The sequence below is a fragment of the Schistosoma haematobium genome, chromosome 4 (genome assembly GCF_000699445.3).
Source record: "Schistosoma haematobium chromosome 4, whole genome shotgun sequence".
In the NCBI taxonomy this organism is placed as follows: Eukaryota; Metazoa; Platyhelminthes; class Trematoda; order Strigeidida; family Schistosomatidae; genus Schistosoma; species Schistosoma haematobium.
Genome location: NC_067199.1, coordinates 33,169,407 through 33,196,034, shown reverse-complemented (window position 1 = coordinate 33,196,034; position 26,628 = coordinate 33,169,407). Strand labels below are relative to the sequence as shown.

The following is a 26,628-nucleotide window of genomic DNA, read 5'->3' as shown; positions in this document are numbered from 1 at the left end:
AAATCCATTTTTTGAGGGTTTATGTTTACTGTTATTGGTGTCAATCAGTCTTTCAGTCTCTAGTGACTCAGATACATTCACAGAAGATCGCCCCGATATTACCATTTGAGGCAAGTTGTTATTAAGTCGGATGGTACCTATTAGAGGAATACATAAATCCCATTTTGTCCTGCTTTGGACTCATCACTCGGATGTCTCTGATTCCTTCTTTCAGTTTGCATACTTGGAGTCGAACTCAGTACCTTTCAGCTCAAATAACAATGTGTTATCTAATGAACTACTGAGTGTAAATAACCACTAGCTTGTGCAATAGATATCAATTTCGTTGGTATAGGTTTGTATTTTTGAGTTGTTGATATTTAGGTCTGCTAGTGATCAGTCCCTATCGCCACATTTATATCCTGAGTCGATTGCCCCAATGCTGTCATTTAACTGGTACATCCAAATGACGAATCACAAATAGGATAAAACGCGCTTTCTGGATTCCACTACTAAGAAATACTCAGATTTCGGTTTTTTTTATTTTTAACAATGATCAGATAGGTATTTGTTTTCATTAAAAGTTGGATTACACATTATTAGAAATATCTGTCTATTGATTCAATATGGCCCATGTAATTTTATACAAAATTCCATGATGAAATAACTTCGTAAGGTGAGCTAATCAAAAATCCTGTGCTAACTAACTAGGAAATTTTCATAAACTTCAGTACTCAATATACCCGCTGTTTTTAAATCACTTTACTTTATTAAAAGTAGAATTTTTATTTTTCCCATTATTGAAATAAGTTCTCAAAAAAATAGTGCTTACCAATTTTGGAAATGAAACAAACATAGTAACGTACGTTTAGACTTTATATAAAGCGAGTAATATCAATCATCATAATGAGAAACAAAATAGATGCTCACCCATGTCATCACGTGATGATGATGTTAATTGTACTGGTTAACCAAGTAATAAAAGTTTTGAAAGTAAGAATCGTTTTAGTTTTTGATATTAGATGATTGGAAATGAATACGGCCCGAATTAACGTCTTGAACTGTGAATCTAACTAAATTGGGAGCATCAATTCCCTCAAGATTACAGATATGTCATGACGACAAATGCCAGCTAACAAGAGACATTGGTCCAGGATTTTCTCTCAACCACTTCAAGCCACCTAAAATAGTGGTATATTGTTACTTATTCAACTATCAACCAAACCTAAATGTCACATCAATTCATAAAATCACTGAATGTGAGTCTGAGTCATTTTAATAAATGGAAACTACCTAGTTGAATTCCTCGTGACTTTCAACTATATTTTTGAATATTTAAGATGGCTACTTAAATACATATCAGTAGCTGAAAAGTAGTGAATTTGTAGACCCGAGTAAGAAGAAAATTCAGATGAAATATAGTCGTAAAATGACGTAAAAATTCAGTTTGACCACCCAACAATGTTTATTAATGACATACATAGTATTAACAAAATACTTAAATTCGTGAATCCATAGGATTTTAATACTTAACAAACATACAAATATCAAAAACTAAACAGAATTATGTCAATATAACATCAATTTCATTTAAATCATGAACCGACCTATGTTTGGACACCATTGAAAAGCTAAGGGCACTGAACGGACATTTTTACTAGTATCAAACTCCTCAGCAATGCGCATCTACGAAGTTATACATTAACATCGTCGGATACCGGCTCAGTGATATAGAGTTTACGCACAAGACCGAAGGTCCTGGGTTAGATTCTCCCGCACATAATGGTAGATGTGCACTCCTGAGTCCCATACTAGGACAAAACAGCTATTAAGTGCTCCCAGATTTTCAACGATGTTCTAACTTAGACCGGTTCATGATTTTAATGAAACACAACAATCTCCACAACCCAATACTGTTAACATTTATTTCATAACAAAGTGAACCAATTTATTTTACACTATTTCTCAGTCGGAATTAATCGACAGTACCAGAGAACCTGAATAGAATAAGAATAGCCAAGAGTTGATTTGGGTCATTTTTGAAGGTTAATGTTTATTACCACAAGTTATAATCAGTTTTAAAATCACTGAAATCTAAGCATCAGACATGCTTCATTCTATGTTATGATAACTCGAAAATCTACATTTATGACCACACCTATGATAAAGGACCGCCATGTCCCATAAAAATCCTGATCCTCTTTAGGTCACTAAAATAGAGTAGCTCACATTTCTGGTTTCAATTTGTTCGCGATACTGCGTGACTATTATCGAAAACCTAATACTAACATACTAATTCCACCAAACAGCAAATAATCTGTCGATGCCAAATACTTCAGTCGTTTGTTTGTTACATGACTTTTAATCATTTTTAATTTTGTGTTCAATATTTTGTATGTGAGCGGGTTATTTTGTTATTAAACCGTTAAGGTTAATGATTTTATCGGTCACTTCATACCACTGTATACTATCAAATGATCGAAATATTTTGATAAGTCTTTTAATTGGACGCTAGATTCGGTTCCTAAACTCTTCTAGTAACCCCCAGTCTAGGTGTACACAGCAACTTGAATGCGAGAGAAAAGGCGCGAAATATGGAAGAAACCCTTTACTCCATGGTTCGTTTATGTACAGAAAATAGAGGGTATTTGTAGCACCCTTCTCTAATATAAGTTTTAATGCAAAAATGATTAAAATATTGCTGAACACATGAGTCTAAGTTCATTGGTTAGATTCTGAGTATAGTAATTATTATGCACTCCTAAAAAGTTCTAAACTGGTACAATACACCCCGTCAACTTTTCCTGACTAACTCAAATTCCTCAGCTAATATCATTCAGTGATTGAAAAAAGTAAGAAAGATTAGTTCAGTGAAGAGTTCTCTTTTCGGCGAATTCATTTTCAAAGCTGTACAATCGCAAATATATATGCTCATTTTTACAAGATGATAATAATAGTAATTAAGTAGAAGTTTTCCTAAGATAATTAGACTGCATCTTCTCTGCATTGCCGAAGCAATAGCCATACATCTGAAAAAACCAGAATTGTATGTGAAAAAGAGACTGTTACAACCTCTTCTTCTACCATGGTCTTAATGTATTAAAATTTTTCTCTTTTTCATACTCTTTGTTGGGATATTCGGGAAAATATCCCAGAAATTATCCTGTTAAGCCTAATGCTATCCTTGGACATGAAATGGTATCATCTTATTGGTCAATTAATTATTTAACGTGTCATTTTCCTGTTGGCTAGCATTGTACAATGTTATTTTCTATTTTATGGTACGATGTGGTCTGCTTGACTTGTATATAAACAAAGTATGTTTGAAATATAATGATTCATATCTCCGAGGCTGAGACTTGTGTTCTGAACTCAAATGGCTGGGCTAGACAGGGAAGCGGGACCAATCAGAACCCTAGGTCGTCCTTACATCTTTGCGCGTCTTTGGTCCGATCAATAATTCGCTACCCTCTAATCTGTCGTCACAGTTATAACACTCTTGTTCTTTTATAGCCATCTGCTTCACCTTCCATCTTCCCTTTAAATCTTCTGTCCCCAACTGGTTTGTTTTTATTTCCACGATCATTCCGATTACATTTCATCTCTTTTTCAACATTTTATTTTATCATGCTAAGTCATCCTTTCCCAATGATAATTTCCCTATCTATCTTTTGATGAATGCATAAGCCATTAACAATCAAACGATTATTAAACCTACCATGCTTTATAAATTCTTTTTTTAATACTGTTGTTTATTTTACTTCACAGTCACCATGTCTAACAGAAGTTTATTATTAGTATTATTATCATCCTGTAAAATAAGTATATGTATATTTGCGATTGTACAGCTTCGAAAATGAATTCACCCAAAAAAGAGAACTCTTCGCTGAACTACTCATTCTTATTTAATGCCTTAATGAATGTATTCCGTTGATTACAAAAAAAAGCGATTTTAAACTGTACAATTAGACTGGATTATATTCCTGCACTAAACCTTCTATCCTAAACCCATAATATATATAAAACAAATGAGAAAAAGTCATTCAATTCGTTAATTTATTATACATATACATATTTATAACATTAATAATCTTACATTATAAAAGTAAGAATTTTTAGAATGTACACTACTAACAATAATCATAATAGTAGTAAATAGTATGATACATTTAAAAAAGAAAAATGTTTTTCCTTATAAAATCACCGAAGTGATAAATAAATATTTAAACTAAATAATAAACTACAATGTAGTAAAACAAAACAAAACAAACAAACAAAAAAAATATTTGAATCTTAATACAAACTAAACAATTCTGTTGTTTATTTTCATTCTAATATCCCTATATACTATCGTTTATTGATTATTCATGAGATTTTAAAAAAAATGTCTCTAACATGGAAACTTAATTCGCTTGAAAAAAGGAAATAAAAATAGTCAATAATTTCATAGTTCCATTACAAAACAACAACAAAAAACAAAAAAATAATAATAAGAATTCATAAATAAAATAGGTGGTTACTAAATATTGATCTAGAAAAATAAGTGTGTGTATAGAAATAGACTCAAATGTACTTGTCCATTATATATATTTCTTCACCATGTATTGAAGGCGCAATTAAAGTCATTTAGTCAACTATTTAATAAATATAGTTATAATCTTGATTCATTTAAAAATTATGTTTACTAATACGTTGACGTTTATATGGATTAGGTAAATTAGGATGTGAATTAGTAAAATGTCGACCTAAATCCCAACTCCATTTATAACTAGTTGTACATACACAACAAATAAATGGTCGTGAATTTGCATGTACCATAACATGTTTTTGTAATTCTGTTGGCCATTTAGCTATATAATTACATTTTGGACATGGATAACTTTTAGTTGGTTGATTAGATTGATTAAATGGTTTATCTATAGAATGATTAACAGTTGAATTAATTGATGAAATATTCAAATGATTCTCTTTACAAGTTGTTAATGAGACTGATGTTGTTGGAATTAAATTCTTCTCATTAGTAGTAGATGTTAGAGAATTATTTTGTAATTCTTTTTCAGATATTAAAAGATCAAGTTGAGCCTAAAAATCAAAAATATAAAAAATTCATTGATACTTTAAGTGAGTTAATTAAATGTTGATCACTGAAATTGGTGTATAACATAAAATAACATAAACATTCTGCTCAAATTGAATGACAGAAAATGAGTGTGAACCAATGAATGATTTAATGAGACCCTATTGCATTCATTACTAAGCTAAATGTTTCATAAATACGAATGTTTTATAAAACTTTTTTAATCGAAACACCGACTACAATCTAAGGATCATAAAATTTTCCTGCAGTAAGCATAATTTCCATTATTTCTCATAATTTTTATTTAATTTACCATTGTTTCCCTACGACAAATCCATTTATTACACCTCCATGTAACGTAAACAGTCTAAAAAAAATGTGACTGATAGATTGGTTCCTGGCAAATTTTCATTCTCATACTGTGATAACGGGAGATTAATTAGCGAAACTTGAAAACTTGGGGAATTTCAGAGTAAAAAATTTATTCGATGATTATGATTCATTCAATCATATATGGTGAACTTTTTAAAGATCAACAGAAGGTAACCTATGAACTAAACAAGATATATATATATATATATTATTTTGTGATTTTGTTCATGAGCTGGATATTCAATAGACTTATCTAAAACTATCCATTTATATGTTTATCTACTTACAAATATTTAAGTGAATAATCTTTCATAAAAACACCATGAATTAAAACTTCACTCACTTGAAATAGTAATTTAGATGTCTTACTATTTGAATATTGTGCAAAAGTGCATTCTGATTCTAGAAGACTTCCATGTACATGTGAATAATGCGTGTTAAGTTGATTCATTCCTTCAAACATTAATCCACATGCTGCACATATTGTTGTTCCACGCCAACCTACACGACGTCTCCTACAAATTGATCTAGTATTTGTACGACATGTGATAACACCATTATCATTAGCATCTTCACCGTTAATTGGGTTTTTCTGTATATTATTACTATCAGAATGATTTTTTAATTTTCGATGAATTTTTCGTTGTGTATGTACAATTTTACTACGTGAATAATATAAACGATTAATTTGTCGTGAATATTTTCTCCACTTCATTTTCTCAGTTTCATTTATTGATGTTTCCCTTTCGTTTTGTTGTTCTCTAAGGTTTTCTCGTTCAATTTTTACTGTTTCTATATCATCTGTAAGCTTATTACGCCATACTGGTGTCGATGTTAAAAATTCATTATCAAGATGGGATTGTTGAACTGTTGGCGAAGGTGTACGTATTATAGAATACATTGAACTACCTTGGATATTATTACTATTATTATTATCAATAACAGTAGTAGTACTAGTACTAGTAATATTAGCAGAATTATAATCAAAATTATGATGTATATTATTATAATTCATCATAAGAAATTGGTTTAAACTGTCTGGTAACCATTTCAACTCCGCTGACATCATTTTATTGGTTGTAGCATATAAATTCATATTCATTTTATTAGTTAAATCCGTAAGATAAAATGAATTATTATAATTGTCATTTATATTATTACCATTAAAATGATTCATACCAAAATAATCGATATTATTCCGATCAGGATCATGAATATTATTAGCACAAAATATACTACTGATAATTTTCATTTTATTAGTATATTGCATTAAATCTAACTTAAATTGATCACGAATACATAAATTGATTGGTTCATTTTGTTCATTCATTATTGATAAATCTTTATTGAAATTGATCAAATTTGTATCAATACTACTATTTTCATTAAAAGTAGTATTATCATTCGTTTTTGTTGTAGTAGTAGTAGTAGTCGGTGTTGTTGTTGTTGTTGTTGTTGTTAAATTTGAATTAAAACATAATTGACTATCAGTTGATTCAGATAATGTTGTACACTTTGATAGACTATTCATGATTGAATAATAATTTTGTAAACTATTATGATAAATTTGATTGAATGTTTCATCAAATTTCTACATAAATTTAATAATAAAATCAAATAGGTTATTAATATGAATTAGGTGCTTTGGTATTATTTAAAGCATAGTAATGAAAATAGTCTGTTAGACTAAATATCATAATCAGTTGACTAAATTAATGTATGTAATATGAGGTTTGAACCTGTGCATATTAGATGTTAAACATTGAATAAATTAACGTTTAAGCACATAGATTACTTTCCTGTTGAGCTGTTTCTCTAATAAATACACATCTTTTTTCTAATTCACTTTATAGAATTAAACAAGCTAGTTTGGATAATAGTTGTTCATAGAATAATTCAAAGTACAGTGGGTAAATTAAGGAATATTCTATTGTGTAATACTGAGTTTAGGTATAATTTAAAGTAAAAAAATTGATTAGTGAGGCTGTGAATTTTATTAGATCAACGTGAATAAGACATATATTACATGTCTCCTATCATTACCTACTCTGATGTGACTTAAGTTTATGTTGAAAGGAAGTTTTGAGTTGCCAAACTAAAACCTGGTTTGAATTAACTGATATCAATCATATCAGATGGGTTTTGTGGAGATTGTAGTAACTTCAATAGTTTAGATCATGAGTCAGTTGAAGCTAGACAACCATGAAAAACCTGGAAGCACTGGATGGCCATTTCTTCTTATTGTGGGACTCCTTAGCAGTGAGCATCCCCGACCCCGCGCCCCTTGCGAGATTCGAAACCAGGACCTACCAGTCTCGTACACAAGCGCTTAACAATTAGAAAACTGAGCTGGCATCCAGCGGTGTTAATGTCTAACTTCAACCAATCCACCAAATTGAGAGACACATCCACCGTTGTATTCAATGAGTTACTAACTCACAAAAGACCTGGTTGAACTCCACTGCTCACTAGTGACTGGCTTCACGAGGTATATCCTGGAGTTCTAGTGAGATGTAGTGACCAGTGGAGTTCAACCAGGTCTGTTGTGAGATAGTAACTCACTGAAGACAATGATGGGTGTGATATCAATCATGTCGGTAGACGGAAAACATCATTTGGTGCTCTGATCTATTGTAATTAGTGTGAAATGGAGCAAAATCAATTATATGTTCCTCTGGATCTTAAATTGTTTAAAATATACTCTATAATTTAACTCTATTCTTTCTTCTAAAATCACATTCTTTATATTTAGTTCTTTACTATTAAACCAACCTGATGTTGACTGTTGTGAAATTTATGTCTTTTAGTTTTCTTCCATTTTACTAGTATGATACATGGTATAATTGTATACTGATGAAAGTTTATAATAGGTTTATATCTAACAAAATAGTTGGAAATTTAGGTAGAATATTAAAAAATTCCTGAGATTCAGTTATTGACTTGAATTATACTACTGAATAACTTATTGAGTCAGTTAATTTATTCAATAGTAAATAGTGTGATATGAAAAATACATAGTTAAGCCTGCAACACACTTGTTTTCGATTAATAATGAACGGCCCTACTTGGTGTTACATGTAATCAGCTTCATATAATACTTTTCGCGTAATGATCAGTGATATATCATGTATGTCAGAACCAATTCAGGTAGAATGTGTAACCTAACTAATTATGTTATTTCAACTGTTGTTTAATAAAAATAAAGTTACCCATAAAAACAATACAAAATCATAGAGATTATAGAATATATAGATCATTACTAGCAGTGAAGACAAAGACATGTACATTGTTCTATATGAGATTCATCAAATGCATGTATCTTCATCGCAGTTTGTTGTTGATATTATTCACATTTTATAACATATAAATATAGAGATTGTATAATTAAACTATTCACTTGTTGATAAAACTCAATTAAATTAACATATTTGAAATGGATGTGCAGATATATAAGCTACACCTTGAATATAAGCATAATATCCCGAAGGTTTAAATAAAAATTTAATTAAATTTCTGATTTTAAATTAAGATCATATTGAGTAGCAGTAGTAGTGTTAGTCATGACATATATTCTATTTATACAATAATTTGCATAATATTAATGAAATTTACAGATTTTCAATTTGCATATTACTTTGTATTAATTTTAAGATTTACAGTTCATATAAACGAGAGCACACCGACATGCATAGGTTTTAATATTTATGTAAATATATACAGCCTCTCTAAAACTAATTATTGTCAACATTATTTTATAAATATTATCAAGCTACTTAAATATTATTCAGTAGGCTTTACTGTCTGGTAGGAATAAAAATTACATGGTTAGTAAGGTGGTTGTAGAGATTGTTGGATTTGATTGAAATCATAAATCGATCCAAGTTGAAACACCGTTGAAAACCTTCAAGTACTGAGGGGCTGTTTATTCCAAGTAAGGGACTATTCAGAAGTGGGCATCCACCACCCCACATGAGGGAGTCAAACCCAGAAACTTCGGCATCCTGAGTGAACGCTTATCATCTAGACTACTAAACCGAGATCCAAGGGTATTAATGTCGAACTTCGTGGATGCGTATCGTTAAGTGAACCCATACTAGGACAGAATGTACACCTTTGGCTTCTATGTTTTTTTAATGTTTTTCTAAATTAGATCGCTTCATGAATTCAATGATATTACATAGTAGTTTTGATACAGGAATAATGGATTTAAAATTTTATTCCTAACTGAGAAAAATACGCCTTTGAAATAGATAAGCCACATTCATAAATTTAGGTTTAATAGAAGAAAATATAGTAGTTATTAAATTTAAACCAAACTCTTTTGCACTTCATCAATACTTAAATCAATACAGAATAGCCTATACCTATAATCTTAGCTGATATGAGATTCATGATACCCAATCGTGATCAAGCAGAAGATTTGAGTGAAAAGGAAACTACTTAGTGCATGTTATTAACAAAGTCCAATTTATTGCATATTTTGTTAGTAACTAATGGTGAAATTCAGGATGTCCGATTATTCCTATTTGGGACTCGTCAGTTGGATGTACTTGTATCCCCATGTTTAGTTCACAATCGGACTCGAACATACTATCCTTTGGTTCAAATCCTAATGTAGTTCCCAACAAGCCTGTATATTGACCAATAATTTACATAGTGGTAATCAATACATAACTCTGTCAACTACATCCAGATAAAAACTGGGTTTAATCTAGCATTTAGACAAACCATCCAATTCTTCAATGGATATCGTTAAATATTTTTAAAAATTATTTTTGATCTCTCATTAAATGTTTAATTTTCTATTAAAAAATTAGTCTCAGTCAGTTTATCCATAATTATCACCATTGGATTTTTATGGATATTAATAAAATTCATAACTAATATCACAGATTGATCTTGATTAGACAAACATGTGCTCACTACTGAACAATTTCGAGGAGTTCTAATAAAAAACCGTAATCAGTAAAATACAACCACATCGAGTATATGAGACATTTTTTGTTTAAGTCTGCATAATATTGTGAATGGATTGAAATTACAGATATAAACAGTTAAGTTTCAACTTAGTAATATAAAAGTTGATCGCTTGCCAATAGATCTGAAATGTTCTGGGTTCGACAGATGAGCGTACATTTCCAAAGAACCCCATACTAGAAAAAAACACCCAGTGATTTTTGGTTTAGAATGTTTGTCTAACTGAAAAAAGTCCTTTATGTAACCAATGAATTATGAGTATATGAATTTACCAATATTTTTCCGTCTATACATATATATAGCCTCCTGAAGAAGAATATATGCATTAAAATATAGATACCGTCACCTGATGAGTCTCAAACAGGACGAAACACGATGTATAGTTTTTTCCTTTGCTTATTAAAGTTTAAAACATGGATACATATTTACTAACACTACTCCATTTTTTATAAATTTAATAAATACTGTAAGAACCTGACTAAGAAAGAAACTCTATGGTTGCCTTCTCTTTTCTATTTAAAAACCTCCAAAATAGCAACAATAATAGTTCTCTAAAACTGATCTCAATTTTTCTAATCCGCCAGGGAGCACCAGTTCCCTCAAGATTACAGGTTCACCTTGCTGACGAGTGCCAAGTAGCACAAAACCCGTGTTCAGGGTTTCCTGTCGACTACCTCCAACCACCATCTAATCTCAATATATAGAGCCCTCAGTGTCGAGTCACCTAGACTGGTGGCCACACTGCAACATGATCGACAGCATTCGATCTGCATTAATAAGGACTAGACACGCATGACATTGATCGCCACCCAATGATCAATCAATTGTTATTACACCTCAGTCCCACAGGAGATCGGTCACGGCTCGGATAGCTCAGTGGTAACGTCTCTGACTGTGAAGCTGGGTGACACGAGATCGAATCCGCTAGGGAGCACCAGTTTCCTCAAGATTACAGGTACACCTTGCTGACGAGTGCCAAGTAGAACAAAACCCGAGTTCAGGGTTTCCTGTCGACTACCTTCAACCACCATCTGAACTAATTGATAAATAAGTCAATTTGTGTGTGTTTATATGTACGCCCGTTTATGTGTCTCTAATTATCAGAAAAGTGATTAATAATCAAATTTAATTATTACATCATCATTACATTACATATCACTTTATTATTTAAAATATCAGTGATGAAAACATACTGTTGACACTGATTACTATTCATTTTATAAATAAAGTCGTTTAAAATGCTTAAGTTAATCAGTAGCGTAAACAAAAGTTACACAAATAGACAATCATCAAGAAATATAAATAGATTACGTAATAGTGTCGAATAGTTTGATATTGAATATATCGAAGTGAAATTTAAGTTACTTTAATCACCTAGGTAATATAAAAATGAAATCTTTAGAAATTCTTTAATTAAATAATCTTAAGTTCAACTATGACCTTGAAGAAAATGAAGAACTCAATTAGTAATATTTATTAAGATCATGAACCGATCCTGTAAGCATTGGGTGATCATGTTTTTCCTAATATGAAAATACTAAAAGATGTGTGCCATCCTTATCCAAGAATCAAACCCAGTACTTTCAATCTCATATGTGAACATGGGATCCATTAGTACACAAGCCCATTGCTTTCAGGTTGACAATGTTTGTCTAACTTAGACTGATTGGTGTGATCCAGATAAAATTTAGCAATTATCCACAACACGATATTGATAAATGATTTTCATTGACTAACTGATGAATTCAAAATAAACAAGTTCTATAACTTAGATGGTTTACAATATGAACAAAGCTTGAACTGAATTAACTAAAATATTCGAATGATATAGTATATACAAATTTTCATTTATATCAATGATTACTGTGCCATAAATTCATAAATTATTTTATTGACATCTGAATTAGTATTTCGCTTCAAATCTATGTTGAAAAGAATTAGATTACAAAAGAGATGAAGGCAAATGATTGTTTAATTAACTAAAATGTATAATTATATATCGGTCATTGGTTTTCAGTGGTTCTCCAACTGATATCGGATCATCAGAAGTAGCCTGATACTGACACAATATATAACACAGTAAAATACGGTAAAGCAATGATATTACCAACAAGTTAGTAAACATCCTGACTCAGTATTTCAGTGTACAATTAACGCATTATGTGTTTGATGTGAAAGGCACTGGATTAGAGTCTCAGTGTAAACATTCTTATAGGTATGCTCGTACATTCAACTGACTAGTCCCAAATAGAACAAAGCAAACATGCGGAATTCTACTCCCAGCCACATAAAAAAAAACAAATTATGTCAGGTAAAGACTGGTTCCTAAAGATATAATTTAAAATAATAATTTCAACACTAACCCCTAACTAGTATACCGATAGAGAGTCGTGGCGATAATTACATCAAATATAACATGAGTTTCATAGATACATTTTCTTATAGGTTGTGCTTGTCAAAGATTTTTCTTAGTCGAGGTAACATATAAAAGCAGGCAATACTGCTTGGATGATTCATCTTAACATGGAACTCTGCAGCAGCACGCCACCCTGATCTCACCAACAATAGAACCAGAGGACCTCCAGGCGTTGTGGCGGTCACCTTATCATTAAGAGCAGCCTGCTTGAGCATTTGGGCTACCTGTTCCTGCCATCTAGATATTTCAACAAGTTATCTATTTTTGTTTGTTTTAATATATCATCATGTTTATTAATCGCATAACCTATTCTGCTGCGTTTCTGAAAAATGTACAACCTTTCGTTGTCAAAGTTACAAAAAACTCAATAAGAGACAATGTGGTTGCTAGCAATATACAGCGAAAAGAATGCACATTATTCAGATGTTCATTTACTGAACTGCTAACATCTAACTGGCGATCACCCAATATTTATGGCCAGGACCGACCAAGAAGAAAGAAACGGAAACTTGTAGAAATACTTTACGCTGAGAATTCTATATTGTACCAAAAATATAATATTGAATAAAGCTGATAATAATAATAATAATAATAATAATAATAATAATAATAATAATAATAATAATAAAACCACTGTGCATCCTTTCAAACTCATATTCATGAAAACTATTAAATCCGCCATTAACATATTGTTTTAGTTATCAGTATTATCGAATTTTTAGGTGCAATTTAGTAAAAATTACTTAACTGTACATCTGTCAATAAATCAAAGGATCCCCGAAAGACCAGATTTCAGCTCCACAGTCTACTATCAATGAAAGTCGAAATAAAGGAACATCAGTTGTCCTAATTTTCGAAAGTTTGCAATAATTCAGTGAGAATATCAATCCATATAAAAATTCAGTAACATTTGGTAATTTTAATAGTTGAGATCATGAGTCATTGAAGCTAGATCACCATGGAAATCCTAAACCAAATCCGCCTCTAGCTCTTCTAGGGCTACTGTCGGTCCCAAGCCCTGGTTAAGGAGGAGGGTTGGGCATGGAGTTAACGACGATGGAAATAGATAGGACATACATTACACAAATATTAAAACAGTATGATGAGGCAAGCTCTAACTTGGAATCCTGAAGGGAAGCGGAAAAGAGGAAGGTCAAAGAATACATTACGTCGGGAAATAGAATTAGATATGAAAAGGATGAACAACAACTGGAAAGAGCTGGAAAGGATTGCGCAGGACAGGGTTGGATGGAGAATACTGGTGGGCGGTCTATTTTCCTTCACGAGGAGTAACAGGCGTAAGTAAGTAAGCTACAAAACCCCTTCTGATAATAAAATTTGATAGATTTAAAAATTAAGATAGGAATACCAATATTTGAAGAACTTTTATCAAAAAACAAACTTGATTAACCAAAAATAGACCATTGTGTAATTCAAACGAGGATATTGTTCATATATATTTTAGATCAAATAATGTATATTCTAATCTTAAATTTTTTTACCAAAATAAATAAATGTTTTATCAAATGAATTAATTCTATCAGTGCATACGTAGTACATATTTTGTCAACATTATAGATATTCTTTTAACAGTTGGATTCATGTGTTCATCTTAGCTAGATCTTAAAGGACTAAACGGCCTTTTCGTTCTAGTATGAGAGTACTCAGCAGTGTACATCCACGATCCCACAAGCGTGACTCGAACCTCGGACCTTCGATGTCACGCGAAAGGACTTAACTTTTAGACCACCGAGCCGACATCCTTAATCTGATATATATTTCTACGCATATGAATAATAAATTGGAACGTTTAATCCAAAACTATTCCATATATTATATAAAAATATTGAGATAAAATATACATAATCATTAGAATTGAAACTGCGGTAAAAGTTGAACAAGACTAATATGATGTTAAATAATAATTGAACACCAATCATTATGGAAATATTAAGCCTGCAGGTTTGCTTTAATGTTATGGTTTAAATTAAGTCACGAAACGTCAGGAATACAATTTTCTTAACCATTGGGATGTAACAAAAATATATTTATTACTAAAGGAGATTAGTTACGGCCCAAATCGCTAAATTATACGGTAGATACAATATTTAACAAAGTGTTTTTAATTTCTCAGTAAAAATATACATACAGATGAACATGATTTTCATCAAGGTATCCCGTATACGGTTTAGAGATACTCTGCGGTTATCAAAACTGAAATATCATAGAGTTAGATTAATATTTATGATTTAACGATTGGACGTTGAATGCTTTATATTCCAAGTCATTCTTTTATACAATAATTGACCATACTTTCAAGTACAAAATCCCTCAATATTTCCTAATTAATTTTGAGCCTAAATAATGACAATTATAATAATTTTTTGTTTACATGTTAACAAGGATAAGATTTCTCTAGAGAGAAGTCTCTCGACCCCTATAATCTCACAATTAAATGGGATTGAGAATATGAATCATAATTATGTCCCTCTCCACCCTCTAATGGATATGAATAACTCACTGTATTATTCACTTGCCAAATAGTTTATAGAAATTCTATAGTTGCTCAGAAATGCATTAAGTAAGCAAAGCATTCTTGATCGCTGTACATTTGTCAATTGTTTTGAAGAGATAATATTTTCTTTAGATATCACATCCTTCTCAATATAATTTTACCTCTCAGAGACAATCTGTTGCCTTTTTAATTTCAAAATTTTCCTTTCAATTATCAAAGCATCGCTTACACAGAAAATTGTTTAGCCTGCCTAATTATTACTAAACACTAATTTTATCTTCACTATACTACTAAAACGAATTAATAATTCGTATTATTTTGTAATTCAATTAAAATATTTCAAGTAAAAATTAAATAAATATTGATTATTTTGTAACTAATAACAGTTATTCACTATAAATAAGATCTTCGGTAGAATAGAGGTCAAAATAAATAAACAAATTATTCACTGATTGGAATCATGAGTCGATTGAAGCTAGACCACCATGGAAAACCTGGAAGTACTGGACGGTCGTTTCGTTCTAGTATGGGACTCCTAAGTTTTCCATGGTGGTCTAGCTTCAATTGACTCATGATTTCAATCAGTGAAATTTCTAAAATCTCCACAAAACCCCTTCTGAAAATAAATTATTCCTTTGAAATACTTCCATGCAGAGAAAATTACGCTATCAAATTATCATAATTAACATTGTTTAATCACTGAGTAGTGTTAAAGCTCATATTAGCTTATTCCTTATTTCTAGTCGAGTTCGAATCGACCACGGTGGACGAAGAGGGAGACATCATATTCCTTAAGATTCTAGGTATATTATACTGCTGACTGCTAACCTGCACGAAACCTAGATACATAGAGTGCTGTCAATCATATTCAACTACCTAATATCACGATTAACTTATTCATATTAAACTCTCTTAGTTCATAGTCTCTAAATATGCTGTATCAAGGAAAGATTTGTTATTTGAATGAGTTTTAACAACTAAAGTATTTAAAATTTCAATTTGACAAACTGGACTTCATCATTAAGTTTAATATAATTAGGGATTGAAAACAAATTCATCTATTGATAATTTATATGTACTTGAGTTCTATAGTTAGACCAGTAATAAAAATCAATGAGCACTGAACAATTTCATTAAACTAGCATGGGACATGACCATTTCTAGGAACAAACATAAATTTCAAGTATCATAGCAAATAAGTGAATTTCAGAACATTATGATACTGACCAACCATTCTTACCATTTCTACATTAATCAGGATCTAAGTGTAACTGTGTTAAATTCACTCATTTATACATGATTTATAGTTGAGTTCTATGAAAGATATATTTCATTTTGAAAAAAAAATTGTTAATAAACTAATTATTTAATCTGGAGTTTAAGGATACAATCCAATATCTTTTACTTACTGATAAATTAATTACAAACACTTGTTTGCGTACGCACGACATTTCAGTTTTACAATTAGCACTATTGTGACTATGTCTTCCAAAAAATATGTAATTACTTCTTTTGGTTAGATCAATCTACGTATACTATTAAATGTACACTGAATTTCCAACAATAAGACGTAGGTAGCAAAGTTCATATGGTTTTTATTTTTAAAAAGGTATATTTTAATAGCAGTAATATATTGGGTTAAAAGATAGTTTAGTCATTAAATTGTCAGCATTTCAACTATATTAATCGCCATGTTTATAAGTAAACTTCGTACATGTTAAATAGTTGCAGGAAATCGACAGAAGTTATGAAACTTGACATGTATGACATTGTTAACTATTCAGTGATCTGTCATTCACGAGATCAGTTACTATCTCCATAGCTCGATAGTAACGTGTCAGAATCTGAAACTGGATAATCTATGTTCAAATCTTCAAGAAACATCAGTCCCCTAATACTTACAAGTACATCATTTTGACGAATGCCAACTAACACAGAGATTCCTACCGATAGCCTCCAACTAGTTAACATGAAAAAAACTGTCTTCTATTATCTACAGCATGTGAATTTAATCCAATAAATCTTTATATTGACCAAAATTATTTAATAAATTGTAAGTGTAAATTTATAACAGAGTATCTAGATTTACAATCAACAATACCCATTAAAATATTAACTAAACAATTAATTGTAGCTACTTACTTGATCCGTTGGTCCAGTCCAACCGAAAGATGGAACTTTTAAGAAATCCATTTAATGCAGAAAAATGTATTCCTGAATTTGGATGTGGAAAGTCAAATTGAGTCTATTTATATGTCAGAATACATGAAGTAACAAACATTAACTCTATGCACACACATACATAATCGAGAATATTACAACTCTTCTGTTGAATATTTAGTGTGTATGTATGTGTATGTATGTGCGTATATACAGAAGAGTATATATTTCATATCATTTCACTACCTCTCCCCATCCTTCTATTTTTAATTTTAAACAGGCTGTTAAAATTCATAATTTGTGAGCAGCAACCATTATTCACTACTTCTCACATTTCTTCTCTCTCTAATCTATTCTGTTCAAGTAAAATATAAATTACAAAGGGGGTGGTAGAGAAAACCTATCACAAACCAATCAATTGTTGATTTAATAATAATGAGAAAAACTCTTAACCAAGTCAACCAATCATAAATGAGAATTACGTAAATTGTGCGTAAAATATAATAAACCTGTATGATATACATCCCTGTTTGTCAATTTATGTAAATATGTCGTATAAGATAATAGAAAGAATTCTGTTGATTGAAATCACACATTCATTTATTGCTTTTATTCATCATAAATAGTGTTTGTAAATCAATAGTTAACGACTGTTATTCATTGACAGAAGAGCTGCAATGAAACAGATTCACTTGGTATTGTTTAGCTTGTATCTTCCCATTGAGGTTTAAGACTGCAATTGATCAGACTGTTATTGGCATATGTGCATACTGTGTGTATGCTTCGATATTGAATTAATTCACAAGCTTTTTGTAAGCAATGATGGATACTGACTAACAGTGGAATCCAGGACGCGCGCTTCATCCTATTTGGGACTCGTCAGCTGGAAGTACCTGCATCTTAAAGTTGATGTTCACTCTGGGACTCGAACAGATTACTTATTAAATAAGAACTTTCGTCTAAATTTGATTGAATAGTTTCACATTATTTGGGCGCCGAGTTAATGTGAGACATTACAGAGGAAGAATGTAGTTGTAATATCAAGGAAATATTTCCTCGAAAAAGCTTGGACCAGATTGCAAAGTGAAACGTTGGGTTTACTTCCTAATACATTAGCCGAGAATTTACAAATACATCCTTCCTCTTTAGAATATTTATTAGTAATTGGTATAATAAAATGGAAGTTGTTATATCGTACAAATGGAATTATGCCAAATTAAACTGTCTCTAGAACATTTAAACATTATACATGTAAAAATTATTATTAAGATATATACTTTATGTGCATTTTGAAGATAATTCTAATTGCAGTAGAATGTTATTCAATATCCCCTGAATATTAGTAGATTTTTCAGGTGGTTTCAACTTCCTGATGAAAACCAACCTTTAAGTGCATAAAATATTATGAAAAAAACGAAATTAGGCATCGAATCCAGTAGTTAGTATCAAAATAGACTGATTAAACCTCTAGAATGAGTTTATTACTTACATGAATAAACACATTGAAAGTAATCAACCAACAGTATTATGCAATGCATCTCGGTAGCCTAATGGGGTCAGTTTTCGTAAACAAATATTGAAGGTTCAAGCCACTCCCTAAATATCAACCTTTATACATTATACTGGTTCATCAAAACATGGCATCAGTCTATTAAATAATCTACTTCTGGATTGAGACATGTTGATATTTGTAGACTATCTGGTTAGAATCCATGCAATTACGGTAACGATGTTTGGAAAGTTTGGTAGACTTGGATCACAAGTCAAAACAGTACAGATTCATTTATTCTTCGTCTTTCCTTAGTTCTTTACTTTCAAAATTATTTTTTTACATTTTGGTCGGCAAATGATTTTTTTATGAGGAATATTGTTTATGCCTAATAATTTCTAATATCATTGGTATTTTTACTAATGCTACTATTCTGGCAGTTTTCTCGATAATTTCATCTTGCTTTGTTAATACGGTGTGGTAAATTAAACAGATACATATATGTCCCATGTTCTACTTTATGGGTTACTGGTTGTCTGGTTAGATAACGATAGTGTCATACTAAAAACTGATCGAAATCGAAACATATTTTCCTCATAGAAAATAAATTTCCCTTACTTGACCACAAATTTTTTCAACAGTATGCACTGAAAAACACCAAAATAAAAAAGAGACAGCTGTTCATGTTTTTCAGTGATTCTGCGACCAACGTTCCATAATGAAAATTGCATTAACAATAATTAGCAATAATCTAGTGTTCTAATTACCTATGATTAATAATATGAGGAAGTTCCAAATACCCATCACAACTGCGAAATTTCAATTAATTCATGTAAACGATTTAGGTTGAACAACTATTTAAAACCTGGAAGAACTGGAAGCCTGTTTCATCCTAGAATGAGACTCCACAAAAATGCACACCTACGAACCTGCAACTAGTAATCGATTCCAGAGCCTTCAGTCTCGCTCACGAAAGCTTAATCTCCAAGCCACTCATCCGGAAAATGGTTGTACGATATTGCGGATTGATTGAAACTGAATTTTTATAGAACTGAATTTCAGCTCAGTAATTTACAGGTTGTGTTCACGCGCGCAAAGCGGAAGGATCTGGGTCGGGAGTACACAATTCTGAGGATTCTCATACTAGAATGAAACGACCTTACAGTAAATTCAGGTATTCAACATGAGTTTTTTAACATAAATCGGGTTGTTGTTACAATGAAATTCAATAAACTCAATAAATCTCATACTAGAAGGGTTTTCTGTGGATATTATAGTAATTTCAATGGTTAAGATCATGAGTCCAAAGCTTACAGGTTTTCCATGGTGGTCTAGCTTCAATTTACTCATAGTCTCAACTGTTGAAATTACAATAATATCCACAAAAAAGCCTTCTGATATGAATTAACATATGCTCATTAGTGACTGACATCAAAGGGTATTTCCTGGAGTTCTAGTGACAAGCAGTGACTAGTGGATTTCAGCCAGGTCTGTTGTGAGATAGTAACTCACTGAAGACAATGGTGGATGTGTCTCACAATTTGGTGGATTGGTTGAAGTTAGACATTAACATCGTTGGATGCCGACCGGCTCAGTGGTCTAGTGGCTAAGTGCCCGAGTGCGAGACTGATAGGTCATAGGTTCGAATATCGCTGTGGGCGGGATCGTGGATGCACACTGCTGAGGAGTCCCACAATAGGACGAAACGGCCGCCCAGTGCTTCCAGATTTTCCATGGTTGTCTAGCTTCAATTGACTCATGATCCCAATCATTGAAAATCTCGTAATAATAAAAATAATTGTTGAAATTCACACGTTCGTTCGGTGAATGTATTTACGTATTTATTCAAGAAGTACAGTTTTTTTATTGATAAATACTTCTTTTATTTATTTCTAGAAAATTTATCTATGAAAATTCTACAATGTCTACTACTCCTCCCCACACAATCATTATCGATATAAATCTTATTGTGCTTGTTAAGTAAATAAACCTTAAAATAAAGCACTAGTTAGGAAAGAAGAGGATATCTTCTGTAAAAACATCAAAGCCCAGTGATGTCGTGAATGTGTAATACACACAATTTTCACATTAAGACAAGACACATATCTAAGACTGTTTAGTTTCATTGGTTGTCTAACTAAAGACAGTTTGTGCTGTAAAACTATCAGGAGGAAATATTGGATTATAATAACTTGTCTTCCTTTTTGGTGTGATTAACTAATTTGGTCGCCCTTTTAATACGACTTTTTATTCAGCTATGATATTAACATAAATGGCATAGAATTTAGTTGGATGGTTTTTTGATCAATCAATCACCGGTAGAAAGCCCAATAAAAACCGACTATTTGTTTTAGTTTAACTCTGCTTGTCATACATTACATCCAATGATTCTAGATAGCATTGAGCATAGGAATTTCGAATATCAGAAACGACTAAGTTCAGTTAGTCAATTGAATTATATGGAATGACAATAATTCAATGTTATTGGTGATTGACTGTGTTCATAGCCAACATTGCTGAAGTTCATTAGTTAGTCTGTTCCCTAAATTTTTGAACAGTTGATTTGTGAAAATCTCGCAAAAACCATTAATCCATATATATAATACAGGGAGGTAAATTTTAACTGAACGATGTCATAATTAAAATAGTTTTCAAAAAATGTTCGTCATTATGTATGACCACGTTGATTGCTCTGACATACATTTACCTATTGATTTCTAATTAAATTCATGAGCACTTTTCAAACAGTATCCGAGCTTTGTTGTAAGTTACAGACTACCTACTTTGGTTGAGTTCAATGGTTGGAGACGTTCAGTGATATAGCTCAGTAATAGTGGTGCACATGCATTTGCTCTTTACCATACTTCAGTTCATGAATTCCAGTCTTTCTTAATACATACCGTTTTATGAATTCTTTTTGAATAATATCATCAACTCCTAGTCTTTCTGTTCATCATTGTTCATACTTTATATAGATTCATTCGCTAGTTATCTTGTTAGTTTCTAAATATTAAGCTAATGCAAGGATCTAAATTGTTTGTGACTAACCGAATTACTTCCTGATGATGATGTACATTCAATACACCCTATTCTTTATCAGCTTATTAAATAATATCAAATATGCGAAAGATTACTCGAAATTCTTAATGTTACTCAAATGACAACGGAAACTTGTTGCTGTTCAAATAAAAAGTAATATGATCTCTTCTAAATAACAAAATTAATTTTAAGCTTGAATAACAATGAAAATTTATTTTTGCGTTTTAATTTCCAAAAAAAACAAACAAACAATAATCTATTCTAAGGCAATTATACAAGACACATAGATGAACTCAGGTCATTAAAAAAGACCTGATTACAAATCACTAAGTGAATAATATTCACTTCGAGTTGGTCAATTACATAATTAATTGACCACGCAGGTAATCGATGTATTCACTTTAGTTACAATGAGAGAAATTATTATTATTATTATTATTATTATTATTATTATTATTATTATTATTACTGTACTATTTCTACCTAATTTTACTCAACCTTACTTTCTGCTCACCCTCGCCACCATCCTTGTTTATGAATATCATTTATATAACTGATGCAAATTACATAACGATAATTTGGTTTATTTCAGACAATGTATGTGTATGTATTTAGATGTATGTATGTGTCTTTAAGCTTTTTAATCCAAATTCAGTTTAACTAAATATGATTGATGTAAAGTGCATGCACATATAATCAGGTATTACATCATTAAACATTGACAAGATCGGAGTAAACAGATCACATAACAGAAGAAACTAATGGATAATAATAATAATAATAATTTGATTGATTTTCTGCTTTCAATCAAACAAGCCTGTCAACAGGTAAATTAAAATGAATTTTTGTTACATCACTATAACCATGGTTGTGAATATACATAAATTGGCGTTGAACATAGCTCAATAACCTATTATTCCAGCGTATGAATACATACATACACAAATAAACACGAACAAATGGATTTAAGAACTGTAATCTTAGATAACCACTTAATCTTTTAGTAAATATTTTGTTTACACCTTAGTGTTGGTAAAATTCTATCGATCATGTAAATTCAGAGCATCTGCTACCTAGGTTGGAAAGCCGATTGGCTCAAAAGAAGATAAGAAAATTCGTATTGATAAAGTAGAACGACCAAATTGATGTTGCCACTTTAGAGAACAACAATGTTTATACGAACACGTTACATGGATATTTGAAATACACAAGTTGAATGCCTGTTCATTCCATAGTACGCACATATGCATAGATGCAGTAAAGTTGATTACCAGACCGAACTCCAGTAGTTAAGACCAATGAGCAATAGCTATACTCCTCCCAATACATTAAGGCAGTTAGAGCCATGGTGTAGAAATGTCCATCCAAACACTTGTATATCCTTAAAATTACGATGAGTCGTTTATAAACCACATGGTATCCTCACCCTCATACCATAATGAAATATTGTGTCGACCCTTGTTCCCCAACTTCTAGGTTACGGTTTATAGTTATCGATCAGGTATTGAACCAGATCGAATGTTCCTTTCAAACTTAGGCAACGAAAGGAATACCCATATTTTTTCTAGCCACAATTTAGATACAAAGAGTGCGGAAACATTAAAAAGGATAGAGCCAGTCCTGAACCCTCAACGACTAAACGTTACATGCATTAATGAAATATACGAGAAAGGGACGTTCGTACTACACAGTATGTAAATAGGTATATATGCTTATTACCGCATGGGCACATTACCTACATATATATGATGCTCATGTCAAAGAAATTTATACTCCGTAACATCTTCAAAGAACCAAATGTAATCCGCTATTATTCAATATAGATTTAGTTTATTAATGAATAGGATAACTCGGTATGTATAAATCAATTAAACCTTTTTTTACTTTTCACATAACAGTAACAAAGAGAAAATAATTTAGAAAATTGTAATCAATTTGTGTGAGATTTATACCTTAAGATATTAACAAAATCCTTCAAATCAACCCAACAGAAATGAAATTAACTCAATATTTTGGTCTGATGTCGACTCAGGGGTGATTGTAAACCAGAGAATACTTAATATATCTGTTCGCTCTAGTTTATTAATTCTTCTCAATTTACAATGATGAGGTTGAAAACAGATCCCCTTTCAAACTCATGGCGATCATGGTATATATAAAATATTAAGCTTGAATTCAGTATTTAATATTAACCGCTTCAGTTAATCAGTAGATGTGTAGGGAGTAGTACCCACATGTGTTATCCTAGCTTTCTGACAATTCAGTCAATTTATTCGTCTTGAGTTACATTTTTTGCCTTGTCAGTTATTCGCCCATAACCTTGAGTGTTTTCATTTGAGAATATGTATTTATCGCTTACTCTATTCATCATGTCTTCAGCTTATTCTCCTATCTGACTATAAAGAGTTAATCATGCTTTATCAGATGGAGTTGGCAAGCTTGTCCTGTCTCGTCCATTTCGCTTCACTTTCCTGTTTCTCTCAGTGCCTATCTGATTTAATGAGTACATGAAATACACTCATCCAACCTAATCCGTATCTATCATTTTATCACCACCGTCGCTCAGATGGAATTAGCCCAAGTGTACGGAGTTATATGGAATGTTTATATTCATGCTATGTTCGTTCATCCAAATCGAAGTCAGACCTCGTGTCTATAAAGTAGTGAGCCACAACAGCTCCGCACCGTTAGTGCGTTTCAAGAAATAATTTTTTGCTAGCACTTTAAACACATTGAAGTGTATGAAAAAGTATTTTCATTACTTGTAATACCTGATATTTGAATTTTATGCCAAAACCTAATAGTGAAATTCTCAATCCTGACTGACTTGCCCCTTATGCTATACTTGTACGGTGTTATACTGATGATATTCTATTATTAAGATTGAATTATCTTCAGTTTTGAATAACTTATTTTCAAACAATATACTTTATGTTTTATTAAATGTAATGAACTACTCATGTATTTGTTTATTCATTCATTTATTCATTGTTTTCTCTCAATTAGCCTACCAAAAAAACACTGAAAGTGGTTTTTATTGGCTTATATCGCAATTGGATGCAAACTCGGTGGTACAATTGAGTTGATAAACATAGATTATGTAGTTCAGATGCTGAAATTCATTTTATTTATGATACAGTAAGACAATCAATTAATTTTTAATTCATGTAGACATAGTGTACATCGTCCACAGAGTATAGTTTTCTAATGAAATTTTATATTATCTTTCTGAATGTTATTCACTGACGAACTGTGAACTTTTATTCAGTCAGATTGTACTTTATAACTCAGTTCTCGTGAATGTTCAGTTCCCGATTACTTTAGAGATCGATAATGATCGTCACTTAATTTTTATGAAATAGGACAAATCAAACATCTAAAGTTCGTTAATTTGATGTTGTATAACTGACTTTAACTAATTTTCCATAAATAATGTTTTATTTTGTTTTAAATGATCTAATGAATAGAGTTTCAACTTTGAAAACATGATATAGGTGTTATCGAATCAAATGAATTCAAGCGGCACAAAATCGTAAATTGACTGAGGTTGAAATGCAAAGTTCTAGATTCTACCCAAATTGTCAAAACGTTGAGTACTCACACCAAGGTCTGAGGAATCTGGATTCGATTTCTAATAGCCTTCATGTTCGCTGTATTCTGAAGAGTCTTACACAAGGACATAAAAGCTGTCTACTGCTTTCTAACAACAGATACTGTTTAAGTAATATCAATTCATAATATGAAGTAAAAAAAATATGGTCATTCTGTTTTGATATAATTATCAGAAAAATTCAAGTTAACCGATTATTGACATGCATGACTAAATATTGGTTAGTCTTGAGTGACATTAGAATATCTTGTTGAGTAGCTATCCGAACTTATTAGTTAAAAGATGTATAATATATATTGATGTTTTCAACAACAAAAAAAACATGATTCCAGCCTCGGTACAAATATCGACAGGAATACAGCATACATTCAGCTGACATATCCTAAATAGAATAAAGTACACATCTTGTATTCTACTTTTATCCACAAATCATTCGTTTATTTTATTTTTGAATATATTTACGTTGAAAATTGTTTGCATAATAGAAAATGTATTCTCTACTTTGATAATGAGCACTAACTTTACACCTATATATATATTTAAAAGAAATTTAAATACAACGCTACCTGTATATTTTCATCTTATTATTTAAACAACTGATCCATTTCAATGTTACTTGTCCTTTTATTATCATTATACATGTTAATAGTGTTTACACTATCAATACATGTAAATTATTTACTTATTTCTTTGATGAAAAAAAAGAAAGATTTTAATTATATTATCATTAAAAGTTAAGTTACTGGTTTAAAAATTTGCATTTATATTCAACCTTGTTAACAACCTTGTTAACTCATTGATAAGTTTCTTAATTTTTCGGATTTATTTATATTCTATCTTAGAAGAAAGAAAGAAAAACTTATTAGAGTTTTGTGGTTTATATGTTTATATCAGCTAAATAGATTTAGTTCCCATCTCCCCCCCCCAAAAAAATGTAAGGTTTAGATAGTATAGGTTACTGAAGTATGCCATTTAAGTAAAAATAGACTATCTT

The 26,628-nt window shown here is 31.2% G+C and overlaps 1 protein-coding gene across 1 annotated transcript; it reads right to left on the bottom strand.

Annotated features, from left to right (window-relative positions):
• Positions 1-4,647: 4,647 nt before the first annotated feature.
• On the bottom strand, positions 4,648-6,959 carry MS3_00007896 (uncharacterized protein; the record flags this gene model as incomplete). The annotated part of the gene is made up of 2 exons (XM_035732927.2): positions 4,648-5,030; positions 5,798-6,959. The coding sequence occupies 2 exons, from the start codon at positions 6,957-6,959 to the stop codon at positions 4,648-4,650; spliced, it is 1,545 nt and encodes a 514-aa protein (XP_035589913.2).
• Between the last annotated feature and the right edge of the window lie 19,669 nt (positions 6,960-26,628).